Genomic DNA, 15587 nt, shown 5'->3' with positions numbered 1-15587 from the left:
ATGAAGGACACACGTGAGTGGCTGGATATGGACGACTCACATCATCTGCAGTAGATGTTTAAAGAAGAGACCTTTGTGTTAAGTCACATTTTCATCATAATGACAAAAAATGTCACTGATTTTTAACTTTGTCTTTTTATTTTAAATGCTCATTAATGTTCAGAAGACAGAATCTAATTTGCACAACATTAATAGACCTTTTAAAACACCAGGACAACACTGTTACATCTCGCTCTGCTTCTTAGCTCATGTTATCATTGTTTCATCCATTCAGTGTGTGTTGTTTTATTTTGGTTCCTCTCTCCACAGTGCAGACAACCTGATTAGTTTCACCTGTTCCTCGTTATCCTCTCCTCCCTGGTGTGTTTAATGTGTGTGTCCCCCTCACTCTGTCAGTTTGTGATATGTTATTATGATATATTATTATGTTATATTGTGATGATAGTAATAATCTTTATAATCAAACAGCAGCTCATCAGGAAGTTTACAAAGTCTGTGTTAAAGTTCATGAGATGCCTCAAGACAAATGTCAAAAAGTCAAATGTTTAATTTCTTATTATAAATTTACATTATTCCATTTCATAAGTGAAAACTGCTGCATGAGTTGCTTCAGGGTAAAATCAAGAAAGTATTAATACAGCTGGAGAATGTGTCCGAGTCTGACGGTGTCCGGGAACAAAACATTCACCCCAAGACATCGAAACTGAGGTTTTGTGAACTCTGATCTATGAGACCTCTGTGACACTGAACTGTGTTTTCCAAGAGAAAGCTTCTTCTTTGTGAGAGAATGAAACATGTTTTACTGCAGTAAAGACACAATCTGTAATCTAAACATACACAAGAGTCACCACACCAACAACACAGATTGAATATCATGTGTTTGGTCAGAAAGCTTTACAGTAAACCAACATCAGTCAGTTGACGGCTGTGTCTTCATGTGTTAACGCCTGCTGAACATAAACAACCTTCTGGTCTTTTAATTTCATAATTAATATCTTTCACTCTCGTAGATGATTAAAATAATTAAACTATATTAAAACACACTGACAGCTCCCAGTTTCATGTTATTCTGATATAAAGCAGCATCACTTCAGTCTGCTGAGGCCTCGGCTGGATCCAGTCAGATCACAATAACAGATTCATTACATGTCGTAAACATTCAGTTTAGGTTATAAATCTGTTTCAAAGACGCAGATTCACAAAACATTGTTGATCTGACCACTGCAGAGGTTTTTAATTACATGATTGCAATAGATGAGTTTGTGTTTCACTCTGTGATGGACAATATTTTAACCCTTAGATGCATGAGTGATTGGACCCTGCACTCTTCCGTAAGTGGGTCAAAAATGACCTGTATTAGAATCAATGCGTTTTTGTGCCATTTTTGTCATTTTTGTTAAGCTACAAAACATGACACAAGATCTGAGCAGCAGGAGGTTTAATACCCAGTTCTACCTCATGCTCAGGTTAAATATTTCCATTGGCTCACATGGAGGTTGATATTAACGCCTCTCTGTGTTTTCCCCTCATTTCACCCCTGGATCCCCAAGAAGAGGGAGCAGCCTCAATCTGTCTGAGGATAAAGAATAATATAATATTATTGTGATCAAAGCTTCAGAAACGACAGTTCACCATGAAGATATTGTTTCTTCTGGCTCTCCTGGGAACAGGTCTACATGATGCGGCGGCAGGTCAGTTCACATTATTTCAGTTGGTTGTAAAAGAAAAAATGTTTCGTGTTTTTATGTTCTGTAAATATGAATTGAAGTTCCTTTTTATATATATAGTTTATGATGTTTAGCTCCAGGACTTCATTGCAGATTATAGAAATGTTTAAAACTCATAATCTTAAAGTTGACATTTTTTCTGAATTTCGGACATTATTTTAATTGATCTGATCGATCTTAATGTTAAAATGTCAGCAGAACTACGGCACAGCACAGAACAGTCCAACACACTCAGATAAATAAAGAAAAGAGCAGAAAACATCAGAACAAGGCGTTAAAACAAAGATTGTCTGAAACTATATTTAGTGCACTGATCAGTTTTAATCTCCGAGTTGTTCATGAACGTTTGATATAAAAATCAAGACTGTTTTAGAAATTATGAACATGTTTTATATTATTTTACAATCTATGAATGTAAGAGCAGACGGTGTTGGTGCTTGAATTTTGCAACAGTGTTGCAACCTTGTGCGGGAACGGCACTGGCAGAAACACAACACAAACACAGACCCGAACACCAGACAAGGGTCAACACAATCATGTGCACACAGAAAAACACACAAAATCAATCACAGCCTGCCAAGAATAGTAATTTTAATAATAATAATATATATTTTAATTTAAAAAAAGCCATTTCCAGATAACTCCACAGTTTAACTCCACATACTGAAACACACATCTGCTTTAATGTAGTTCGTCCATACTGAGTTTTGTTGGTTGGGTCCAGTCACATCACACTGGTAGTTATTACATTTACTGTGTTGTTTAGTAGAGTCAGATCAATAAATCAGCCACAGATATATCTGTAGATATTAACTTATTACAGCTATGTTGGTATCTGTGTGGATGTGGCTGATAAGTGACAAGAAACTGAAAACAGAAATGTTAAACTGGGTTTGAGCTCATTTAGAAACAGAGTCTTCATTACAGAGTTTGTCCACCAGAGTGAACTGTGAAATGTCCTGATCAGTTTGTGTCTTGGTGCTAAAAACATTTGTTTATGTTTTGTGTCTTATTATGAAAAATAATATTGACATAAATAGATGATATAGATTTTAAATTTCTGTAATTGTCTTAAGTTTTTAAAGTATCAGTATCAGCCTCCAACTCCAGTATCTGTCGGACAATATACTGTAAAACATTATAAAAGCAGTTTTAGTGCAGTTTAACACAGAAACATGATCTTCATGTATTCAGACAGCAGAGGACAGTGAAGGATTCTGAAATCATGGATGAATCAATTGTTAAAAATCTAGATTAAAACTTTTACTTTCAGGACTGAAAGTGAATTAAAAATGTGTCCATGTTGGAGGGAACGTTCAGGTCGGTGTCAATGAAAAAAATCCAGATCCAATCTGGATTCTATGTGTTTACTTTTGTGTTTGTAAAGTTTATTCAGTGATTTGTAAAACTGAAATCATGACATTAAGTTTTTCTGACAGTGACTCACTCTCTGAAGTATTTCTACACTGCGTCTTCTGGAGTCCCAAACTTCCCAGAGTTCGTGACTGTTGGGATGGTTGATGACGTTCAGATATGTTACTATGACAGCAACATCAGGACCGAAGTACCCAAACAGGACTGGATGATCAGCGCCACAGCAGATGATCCTCAGTACTGGCAGAGTCAGACTGAGCGATCTGGGGGCTCTGAGCAGGCCTTCAAAACCAACATTGGCATTGCAAAGCAGCGCTTCAACCAAACTGGAGGTTTGTTTATGTTTCACTTTCTACTGATAAAACGTTATTTATATTTTCATTCTGTACTTTAGTCAGAATATGTTACCTTACACACAGCTGTGATCTCACTCTGGTTTAATGTCGTCTCTGTCTCAGGTGTCCACATTGTCCAGGAGATGTATGGCTGTGAGTGGGATGATGAGACTGGTGAGGTTTATGGGTTTTTCCAGGATGGTTATGATGGAGAAGACTTCATTGCGTTTGACCTGAAGACAGAGACATGGATCGCTCCAAAACCACAGGCTGTCATCACCAAACACAAGTGGGATCATAACAGAGCTCAGACAGCAATGCTCAAGCAGTACCTCACCCAGATTTGTCCTGACTGGCTGAAGAAGTATCTGGACCATGGGAGGAACGTTCTGCTGAGAACAGGTACAATCACATGACCTGATGTAGTTTAATGGACACAACAGTCTTCATATTTATCTTCATATTTCTCTTTGAACAGTAACGTTACAATAATATGAACCAACACACAGAGACGCACTTTGTCTCAGTTTACACACATTTCTCTTTCTTTTATTTTCTCTCTCACCTCTTCATCTCTCTGCCTCCATTTTCTCTCTTCTGTTTCTGTCCATCTCAGTCTCTCACTGTCCTTCTCCTCCCTTTCTCATCTGTCTCACCCCATTTTCACCCCTCTGTCCCTCCCTTCTTGTAACATGTTCACATATTTTGTCTGTTACTAAAACATTTAAAATATATTCCATCAAACAGGAATGATAATATTAATAAACAGTAAATTTGAATAAATAACCTATGAACTGTCTCTCTTTACTCTCCAGAGCTTCCCTCAGTGTCTCTCCTCCAGAAGACTCCCTCCTCTCCAGTCAGCTGCCACGCTACAGGTTTCTACCCTGACAGAGCTGCACTCTTCTGGAGGAAAGATGGAGAGGAGCTTCATGAGGAAGTGGACTACGGAGAGATCCTCCCCAACCACGATGGAACCTTCCAGATGAGTGTTGACCTGAACCTTTCATCAGTCACACCTGAAGACTGGACGAGGTACGACTGTGTGTTTCAGCTCTCTGGTGTGAAGGAGGACATCATCACCAGACTGGACAAAGCAGTGATCAGGACCAACGAAGGTAAGACGAAGTGTTGATAGTGGAACACATTATTTTACTGTAACAGTCCTGCCGTTCATGTGTTTATATGTGTGTTGGAAGTTTTGTTTCTTTGTATTGTTTTATTCTCAGATTAACATTTAACCAACACACATGTTCACCTCTGGACTCCTAAAACGATATCTGTTGTTATTGTGTCCTGACCTGAGAAATGTGCTGATCTAAACGAACTTCTTGTTAATGTTGGACTGAATTTCCTTGCTGTGCCAGAACCTGCACATAAATCAGACTGCCAGAAAGAAAAGAGAAGTAAAAGAGGGTTGTGGAAAGAGATGTAGACTGAAATAATAATGTAATGATCAGCTTTTTTCAATCAGTTCTGAAAGCTGCTCTCAGTCAGGCTGAAGACACAAACGCTACAGCTAACATTACTCGCTAAGAGGTAGCTAGTGTCAGTGAAGAAGCCACTAAGAGTTGTGAGAAAGAGGATGATGTGGATGACAGAGACGACGTTCATGTGTTCATGTAGGAAAGAGAGTGGGAGCTTGTCTTGATATGATTAAAGTAGATTTGGGGAGGGCCCGTTCACTGGACCTGTTCAGAGGCCCAGCAGCTGTTTTACGAGCCAGGACCACACCATCAATGGGATGTAGATGATAGTTTATTGGGGTGGAATATTAGTACGATGTTGATGAAGTGTTGAGCGGCTGCGGTGTGGGAAAGGCTTCGTTAGGGATCAACGGCAGCTCCCGGGCTGGCAGACCCCCTTTAAGAAAGAGATAGATAGAGACAAGGACAGAAGAAGGGGAGCGAGGGGCACGAGAAATGAGAAAAGGCAGGCATGAAGCACGGTGAGGTTTGTATAGGCACATGACATGAAGGTGATTGAGGTGTGGTCCTGCTCCTGAACTTCAACTTCAACTTCAACTTTATCTCCATTTCTGTGGACAGGCCTGCATAATTCTGTCTATCATGGCTATTTTTGTCCTTTACTTGACTGTTGTTCAATTTTTTCTCTCCTCAGAGTCGGACACTTTATCAACGACTTCTGATGATTCTCCTACAGGAAGTCTCAACAGCAACGCAACATTGATCAAAGGTAACTAATGGCTCTGTCTGTCTGAATCACCTGTATGATGTACAGTATGTTTACAGCAAGCATTATTTATCCACACTTTGAGCCATTACAAAGGTTTATGACGGTTGTTTCACACCTTATTGATACATCATTACCTTTTGCACTGTTGATTCATGAACTCTTATTTACCTGTCTGAACAGCCGAGTGACAGCTTGAAGAAGATGGGGAACTCCAGTCTGTAGGAAATCTGCAGCTTTGGTTTCTAAGAGAAAGCTTCTGCTTTATGAGAGAAATAAACATGTTTTACTGCAGTAAAGACACGATCTGTAATCCAAACGTAAATAAAAGAGTCACCACACCAACAAAAGAGATTGAATATCATTTACATTTATATGGTCAGAAAGTCCATTTAATCAGTCAAACTTATTTCTATAGTTACATATAAAAAGCAACATAATGAGTGAGTTTTTCAGACCATCAGCGGTGTTACATTTCTGTGGTTGGAGCAGTTTTCAGCGTCCACAGCTCCAAATCAGTTCAGAGGCGTTGAGGCTGAAGGACAGAGCTGACCTGACCTGATGTTTGTGCTGAAGAAGCTCTCTGACTCTCTTTCTGCTTTGGTTTCATTTCTTTGCTTCTTGTTTTCATTTCAGAGTAAAACACTGAGGTCAAATATTGTTTCATCACATCTCTCATGTGTTTTATTATATTGTCTGTCCTGGTTGTAATTTAGTGAGTAGGTCTGAACTGAAACACACTAACACATGAATAACATAACTTGTTATGTGTACAGTCCACTCACTATAACATCGATGAAACCTGACTTTAATTAGTTGTTTGTTGTTGATATTGTGATCAGGACTGTTTTCAGTCCCAGGGCAGCCACACAGAACAAAAGGACAATAAGACACTACTGCATCCACACAGACTCCAGAGTATCTGACCTGTAGCTGACAGTGACCTCTGACCTCCCACAACATTCACACATTTCTGCACATGACATCACATGAAGCTACAAAACATGACACAAGATCTGAGCAGCAGGAGGTTTAATGCTCCTTTCATATGCGAACAAAGCTGAGACACTCAAATAAAACCCCGCATGTCTCCTCATCCTCTCACACAGGCTACAATAAGATCACTTTACTTTCACTTTACAACCTGAGTGGCTCACTAATAACGGGGTTAAACTACCCCGTTATAAGTGACGTCATGCTCAGGCTAAATTCCCATTGGCTCAGATGGAGGTTGACGTTAACGCCTCTGTATTCAAACTTCGGTTCTCGGAGCTGAATCGTTGTGTGTCTCTGTTTGGATAAAGAATAATATTATTCTGGTCAAAGCTTCACAAACGACAGTTCACAGTGAAGATGTTGTTTCTTCTGGCTCTCCTGGGAACAGGTCTACATGATGCGGCGGCAGGTCAGTTCACATTACAGGGGTAGACAATAAGGGAAATTTGCCACTGGCCCTTTTGAAGATCACTGGTCCCGCCACTGTAACCACCGGCCCAGGAATCGATCCCCATAATAACGAAAAAGAACAATTTGATTTAATAACATTTATTTTAATACACTTCTGTTCGTACACTTCAACTTTTCTCTAACTTACTTGTCTGTAAACGTGGGCATTGACCTGCACAGTTCACAGTAGACTCGTCATACCCCAGTCATTTCCAGCGTCTCGCCACTGAGGCTGGGACTTTCTTGCCCTTTTCTTTTCATAATTCCTCTCACTCTCTCTCAACTCCCCCGGTGCCTTTCTTTTCTTTTCTTTTTGTTGTTTGCCCGGCGTTTGGCCGGGTACTGGGGTTTTAGAAACATTACTAGCCCGTTTTAGATAGAAAAGGCGGCACATTTGCTCCAAGGTAAGGGCGGAAATCTGCCGCCTTGTCGGTCTAAAAGGGAGGTAATATTATATACAGTGTTATTAACCCACACAGACACAGATCAACATTTGCCTGATTTGATTGACAATTCTTCCAAAGTGTGAGAGTATTGTAACAGACTTGATTCATACTGGCTGCTATTATAATCCATTACCAGATTATGAACATTTATATTTAAATCTCATCACGAAACATCAAGTCTCTTTATGTATAAATCATTGGCTACAGCAGACTCATGACCGCTCTTTTAGTCCATTTCAGCGTTCATCTATATGTATCTCGCGCGCGAGAGATAATAACTAGCACGCGCGAGATAGTAAGTCGCGCGCGAGTTAAGAAAAACCACATCCATGTCACCTCCAGGGCTCCGTAGGTATCTGTGTGGATGTGGCTGATAAGTGACAAGAAACTGAAAACAGAAATGTTAAACTGGGTTTGAGCTCATTTAGAAACGGAGTCTTCATTACAGAGTTTGTCCACCAGAGTGAACTGTGAAATGTCCTGATCAGTTTGTGTCTTGGTCACTAAAAACATTTGTTTATGTTTTGTGTCTTATTATAAAAATAATATTGACATAAATATCAGATTTTAAATTTCTGCAATTGTCTTAAGTTTTTAAAGTATCAGCCTCAGACTCCAGTATCTGTCGGACAATATACTGTAAAACATTATAAAAGCGCTTTTAGTGCAGTTTAACACAGAAATATGATCTTCATGTATTCAGACAGCAGAGGACAGTGAAGGATTCTCAAATCATGGATGAATCAATTGTTAGAAATTTAGATTAAGCTTTTATTTTCAGGACTGAAAGTGAATTAAAAATGAGTCCATGTTGGAGGGAATGTTCAGGTCGGTGTCAATGAAAAAAATCCAGATCCAAATCTTTAAATTCAGTACGTAACTGATACTGATAGAAACTGTAAAGAATATCTCTGTAAATACAAATATTACTTGAATAAACATAGATATATTACATTATCTGGATTCTCAACTATTTGAAATCCCAAACCTTCTGACTGTAACATGAAAGAATAAATAAATGACCACTTGATGATGAAAAATAACAACATGATGTTTAAAACGTTGAAGCTAAATCTTAATCTATACATTTACTTTTGTATTTATTGATTGTGTAACAGTGATTATTAGGATGTCTTGACTCTGCTGTAGTTCATTTTGATTCTTAGTGCAGGAAAATAACTTTGCTCAGTGATTCGTAAAACTGAAATCATGACATTAAGTTTTTCTGACAGTGACTCACTCTCTGAAGTATTTCTACACTGCGTCTTCTGGAGTCTCAAACTTCCCAGAGTTTGTGAATCTTGGGATGGTTGATGACGTTCAGATAGATTACTATGACAGTAACACCAGGAAAGTAGAACCCAAACAGGACTGGATGATCAGCGCCACAGCAGATGATCCTCAGTACTGGCAGAGGGAGACTGAGCGAACTGGGGGCTCTGAGCAGGCCTTCAAAACCAACATTGACACTGCAAAGCGGCGCTTCAACCAAACTGGAGGTTTGTTTATGTTTCACTTTCTACTGATAAAACTTTATTTATATTTTCATTCTGTATTTTCAGTCAGTCTGAACAAAAACATTACTGAGACTGAGGTTACTGGATGCTGCTATACTACACTGATACAGTGTTTGTGTCCATCCCATAATAACCACAATCAAAAAGTCTTTTACTAAACAAAACTCACAAACATTTTCTAGTTCAAGTTTCTCAAATATGAGAATTTGCTGTTTTCTCTGTTTTATATTGTTATAAATTAAATACTAATATTTGAAGATTTCACTTCTGGCTCTGGAAACTTGTGATGGACATTTTCACTATTTCTTGATATTTTACATCATAAACGATGTATTGATTGACTTTGTGCTGTGATCTCACTTTGGTTTAATGTCTCTGTTTCTGTGTCAGGTGTCCACATTGCCCAGCGGATGTACGGCTGTGAGTGGGATGATGAGACCAATCAGGTGAATGGGTTTTTCCAGGATGGTTATGATGGAGAAGACTTCATTGCGTTCGATCTGAAGACAGAAACATTCGTCGCTCCAAAACCACAGGCTGTCATCACCAAACACAAGTGGGATAATGACAAGGCTTCCATAGCTCAGCAAAAAAACTACCTCACCCAGATTTGTCCTGAGTGGCTGAAGAAGTATCTGGACCATGGGAGGAACGTTCTGCTGAGAACAGGTAGAATCACATGACCTGATGTAGTTTAATGGACACAACAGTCTTCATATTTCTCTTCATATTTCTCTTCGAACAGTAACGCTACAATAATATGAACCAACACACAGAGACACACTTTGTCTCAGTTTACACACATTTCTCTTTGTTTTATTTTCTCTCTCACCTCTTCATCTCTCTGCCTCCATTTTCTCTCTTCTGTTTCTGCCCATCTCAGTCTCTCGCTGTCCTTCTCCTCCCTTTCTCATCTGTCTCACCCCATTTTCTCACCCTTCTGTCCCTCCCTTCTTGTAACATGTTCACATATTTTGTCTGTGTTACTAAAACATTTAAAATATATTCCATCAAACAGGAATAATCATATTAATAAACAGTAAATACTAATAAATAACCTATGAACTGTCTCTCTTTACTCTCCAGAGCTTCCCTCAGTGTCTCTCCTCCAGAAGACTCCCTCCTCTCCAGTCAGCTGCCACGCTACAGGTTTCTACCCTGACAGAGCCTCACTCTTCTGGAGGAAAGATGGAGAGGAGCTTCATGAGGAGGTGGACCACGGAGAGATCCTCCACAACCACGATGGAACCTTCCAGATGAGTATTGACCTGAACCTTTCATCAGACACACCTGAAGACTGGACGAGGTACGACTGTGTGTTTCAGCTCTCTGGTGTGAAGGAGGACATCATCACCAGACTGGAGAAAGATCGTATCAGGACCAACGAAGGAAAGACTGGAGTCAGAAGTGTTGAAGGTGGGAAACACATTTATTTGACTGTAACAGTCCTGCAGTTCATGTGTTTATATGTGTGTTGGACGTTTTGTTTCCTTGTGTTGTTTTATTGTCAGTTTTTTTTCCTCTAGAAGTCTCAGATTAACATTAAACGAACACACACATAACCTCTGGCCTCTTAAAAGTGTATCAGCAAATCTAATTGTCCACTTTTTAATCTTTGACTTGGATTAATCAGCTGTTTACCACCTTGTAAATCTATTGTAGCTTATAAAAACTGTAACTGTGACACTATTGTACCGTCAATTTATACCATTTCAGACCACGTGTAGCCATTTTAATGTGTAACCACAGTTCAGAGATTAAAGGCACCGTGTTGACTTTACTACTGGTCAGTTTTAGAAGATGAGTAGATTATTTAAAATCTGGATGAATGTAAGCATGTATCAGAAAATAATTTAGAATAAAGTTTATTGGCCGAACAGCTGACAGTAAAAAAAGTGTTTTAATATGACTGTCAGAAGCTAAAACCAAATCAAAAACCATCATATAAAACACAAACCAACACAGACATACAACTAAACAAAGACAACAACACTAGATGAGGATAAACAAACACAGTGTCTGTATACAGGATTGTGGTCTAGTTGGCAGACAGAGGTTCTTCTAACCTGCTTCATCTGAACAGGTTGTGACTGTTGTCTGTTGTTTTCTGCTCAACAGAGAAACTTAACATGACCGCCATCATCATCATTGCAGTGGTTGTTAGTGCTCTCGTCCTCATCGCTGCCATTGGAGTCACCGCTTACATAAAGAAGAAATGTGAGAGGCGCACATAGAAAGACAGTTAATAAAGTTGTTTTAATTTCATCTTCAAGAGGAGTTGGAGCGAGCTGTGTGCTCAGGATAAGAAACACATGTTAAGGTTCATGTTGTGCAGCTGGTTGTGGATCCTACATTGACTTTAGCATAATGATGTAAGAAAGAAGTGACAGGAAAAGAAGATAAGAAAGATGGTGTTGTTGTGTTGTTGTTGCTTTCCAGCAGTTTGAAAACACTGAGAGCTAAAATGACTTGTCTTTACTTTGTATTTCAGCCAACTGCACTTCATCCAGTGACAACGAGTCCAAGAAGTCTGAGCAGTCTGAACAGTCTGAACAGAATAAAACACTCCTACCGGCAAACTCATCAGCCTGAACACAGCAAGCTGCGTCATATGGGACATGAACTATTCACACTTGTTGTTAAAGCTGCACTAAAATATGTGTAGAGGAGCTTCGGTGATTGTTTCTGTATTCATTGTGAAACTTGATTTTCCACAACAAATGTGAAACGTTTTGATATGAAGTAAACTGAGATTGTTAAGAGAAAGGCACACATACTTTCAGAAACCTTCACATCAACAGGTCAGAAACATAGGAGGTAAATACTTGTTTATTATATTGTTTTCTTTCTCTATTTTCTTTTTGTCTCTTCAGGTTTATGGATGACTTTTGCACTGGAACAATCGATGCTCTGGTCGTCTATCTGTGATACCCTTTTTTTTTTTTTTTTACACTCACGTATGCCTGAACATAAATCCAGGGCTGCTCATAAGGGGGGAAAGGGGAAAGCTCTCTGGGGCCAAACTGCTGGGAGGCCCCATGGAGGCCAACAATAATCAAGTTCATCCTAAATATAAGCAAACATTTAAATAAACAGTGTAGCCTGGTTCATCCTCCTGAAACTGGTCTGAGTCTTTTCATGTGTCCTGACTTGAGAAATATACTCATCTAAACTAACCACGAGCTAATGTTGCAGTGACTTTCCTTTGCTATGCCAGAACCTGCACATGAATCTGGATGCCAGAAAAGAAAATAGAAGAAAAAGAGAGAGGTGGCAAGAGCAAAAATGTGTTGATCAACTTTAGTCAGTCAGCTCAGAAAGCTGCTCTCAGCCAGGCTGAAGACGCAAACGATAGCCAGGAGGCTAACGCTACAGCTAACATTACTCACCAAGAGGTAGATAGTGTCAGTGCAGAAGAAGAAACATGTTTTACTGCAGTTAAGACACAATCTGTAATCCAGACATACACAAAAGAGTCACCACACCAACAACACAGATTGAATATCATGTGTTTGGTCAGAAAGCTTTACAGTAAACCAACATCAGTCAGTTGACGGCTGTGTCTTCATGTATTAACGCCTGCTGAACATAAACAACCCTCTGGTCTTTTAATTTCATAATTAATATCTTTCACTCTCGTAGATGATTAAAATAATTAAACTATATTAAAACACACTGACAGCTCCCAGTTTCATGTTATTCTGATATAAAGCAGCATCACTTCAGTCTGCTGAGGCCTCGGCTGGATCCAGTCAGATCACAATAACAGATTCATTACATGTCGTAAACATTCAGGTTAGGTTATAAATCTGTTTCAAAGAAGCAGATTCACAAAACATTGTTGATCTGACCACTGCAGAGGTTTTTAATTACATGATCACAATAGATGAGTTTGTGTTTCACTCTGTGATGGACAATATTTTAATTAGCTTTGAATTCCTTCTTTTGCAAATGCTCCTTGAATAAAGACTCAGAGAGGAAACACACCAGGTCAAGAAGGAAGAATTAATCAAATCATGAGATAATGGAAACATGTTTTTAAATAATGAGATAATAAAGCATGTTTTTACTTCATGAGAAAATAATGTAAAGAATAATTTGAGGAAAGAAAGTCAAAACATGTCAGAACTATTTTTACTGTAGTGACACTTTCTACTGGTATTGTCAGAAAATTTAGAGGAAATAGTTGAACAAATAAGTAACTTTAATTTAGTCCTTCACAGGAAATTAGGCAGCCGACATGAATACAGACTCAGGCCGAATAAAACATCTTTAAAGTGGCTCTGTGGGACTTCTGTGTTGTGTTGGAAGCCGCTCGTTAGTTTATGTCAGCGGACTCCATTTCTAATCTAACATTAGCTGCTGTTGCTCTCTCTTAATAAAGTCACATCCTTTGGATTGTCACAGAAAATCTGACCCGAGTCCTTCACAAAGAAATACACAGTCCAGCAGCTTTAAACAACTTAAACAAACCGTCCACAGGCTCGTACAGGCACCTGAGAGAGACGAGGAAGGTCTCATTTTTCACATCTCGTTTCAATCTGCTCACATACATTCATACACAAATTGTTACATAGAGCCACAATATGTTGGAAATATAACAAATAATGAAAATGAGAACATGCATTTACTCACCGAGGAAATAAAGTACTGAATTATTTGAGGGAAAGCAGATATAAAAACCTTTTCTTTCATACAGTAGTGACACTTTAACGTATGTAAGTAACTGTACTGATAAAACACCTTTCAACAGCAGAATATAAAGTACTTCACAAAACAACTTAGACAGCCAACATAAATACAGACTTATTCAGAATAAAACATCCCAAAACAGAAATAAATTAAAATAAGAGCAAACTCAAAATGACACAAAGTGTTGAGCTGCTTTTTAAAGGTGTCCACAGTCTCCACAGATCTGAAGTCCAAAGTTCAGGAGCCACAACCTGAAAAGCTCAGTCTCCTTTAGTTTTCAGCCTGGATCGAGGAACATGAAACACTGGTTATCAGAAATATCGACACAAGGCTTAAATTGAGTGAATCAGTTTGCATATTAAAGATATATGAAGGTGAGGCTCTCGAGAGGTTGGATATTCATTGTGTCATCAGTTGTATTTTAATGTTTCACTTAAACATTTATAGTCCACAAACCCTCTGACACGACGCTGGAGATCATGGGTGCAGTTCCTCTTTACCACAGCTCTCCTGGATGCTGCTGTGTCTCTGTGTGCTGTCATGTCCTGTACAGCAGCTCTGGACTCTGTAACGCTGCAGAGATGATCTCCAACCTGAGCAGCTGTTTGAGTGTTCACAAGAAGTTTTTACTGACAAGAAGCTGTTTTTATGTGATGACCTGGATTTTGTTCCTCACTTAAAAATGAAGCCAGTCAGTTATCATGTGTGAATAAAATATAAAGCTGAAGATAAATGTATAATCTGTGGCTGTAAACTGTTTATTTAAGTTTCTTCCAAATGTTTTTTGTCTTAAATTTCTCTCAAAGCTTCTTTTATTGGCTCATATTTATTTGTCAGTTTTCTTTTAGATGTTCAGTCATTACAGTTGACTATATAGAGCGTAACACCCCCATTTTTACAACAACTTGCACAGATGAGTGTCTCATTAATGAATAAAGTGCTTCTGAAACAGTTAAAAGTTATCTGTTTATTTGTTGTTTATTGGAGGTTCAAAGTTGTTTTATAACATAAAGATTTCAGGAAGCAGTGAGGCTGTTTGTTGACACTAAATACATTTTATGTTATTTTATTTTATTTTATTATCTTTAATCTGATGAATCCTTTTGACCAGAGTCATTAATTATCAACATGTTTCGACAGACTGACACCAGCAGAAAGTCAGGTGACATCCTCAGGTGGTTTCCCATCAGCAGTTCAGAAGCAGATACATGGTTGGTCCACAGGGGGGCGCTGTCACACTGCTGACACCTCTGTACAGGTGAACACAGTGATCAACTCAGGTATTGATCAGCAGTGATCAGGAAGAGCCTCTGTCAACCAGAGCTCAGGCCTCAATGTCACAAACAATATAAACTGTCAGATAAAAGCTGAGAAACGTGTTGTTTTGTTTGTGTAATAATCATGAATAATATTGTCTCAGCTGAAGAAGTGAGAACAAAACATCTGAGTTTCATTTATTAAAGTCAATAACCTTTTATAAAGTGCTTCAGAACTATAGACGAGCAGTGAAACAGTGTAAACGCTGCCAAAGCGAGAGCAAAATGAAAACCAGCATCAGGTCTTCATACATCAACAGTGGTGTTACATTTCTGTGGTTGGAGCAGTTTTCAGCGTCCACAGCTCCAAATCAGTTCAGAGGCGTTGAGGCTGAAGGACAGAGCTGACCTGACCTGATGTTGGTGCTGAAGAAGCTCTCTGACTCTCTTTCTGCTTTGGTTTCATTTCTTTGCTTCTTGTTTTCATTTCAGAGTAAAACACTGAGGTCAAATATTGTTTCATCACATCTCTCATGTGTTTTATTATATTGTCTGTCCTGGTTGTAATTTAGTGAGTAGGTCTGAACTGAGACACACTAAC

At 38.8% G+C, this 15587-nt stretch overlaps 2 protein-coding genes across 2 annotated transcripts in view; both read left to right on the top strand.

Annotated features, from left to right (window-relative positions):
* The window catches only part of LOC311273300 (uncharacterized protein), a gene marked incomplete at its 3' end in the record, with an annotated part of 44067 nt that extends 32795 nt beyond the window's left edge, over positions 1 to 11272 (top strand). Inside the window, exons 7-11 of the mRNA XM_084380280.1 lie at positions 3184 to 3433; positions 3560 to 3838; positions 4252 to 4554; positions 10428 to 10454; positions 11157 to 11272. Of these exons, the coding sequence (XP_084236406.1) occupies positions 3184 to 3433; positions 3560 to 3838; positions 4252 to 4554; positions 10428 to 10454; positions 11157 to 11272 (975 nt within the window). The remainder of the gene's footprint in view (positions 1 to 3183; positions 3434 to 3559; positions 3839 to 4251; positions 4555 to 10427; positions 10455 to 11156) is intronic.
* LOC311273148 (major histocompatibility complex class I-related gene protein-like) lies at positions 6931 to 10423 on the top strand (the record flags this gene model as incomplete). Its single annotated transcript, XM_084380048.1, has 4 exons — positions 6931 to 7034; positions 8754 to 9020; positions 9429 to 9707; positions 10125 to 10423. Coding segments are annotated over exons 1-4 (897 nt in total), but the record flags the coding sequence as incomplete, so codon positions are not given.
* Positions 11273 to 15587: the final 4315 nt, after the last annotated feature.

Source organism: Pagrus pagrus (genome assembly GCF_965226575.1).
Source record: "Pagrus pagrus genome assembly, chromosome: 17".
Classification (NCBI taxonomy): Eukaryota; Metazoa; Chordata; class Actinopteri; order Spariformes; family Sparidae; genus Pagrus; species Pagrus pagrus.
The sequence above is the reverse complement of the archived record's forward strand: the minus strand, read 5'-3'. Positions and strand labels throughout refer to the sequence as shown.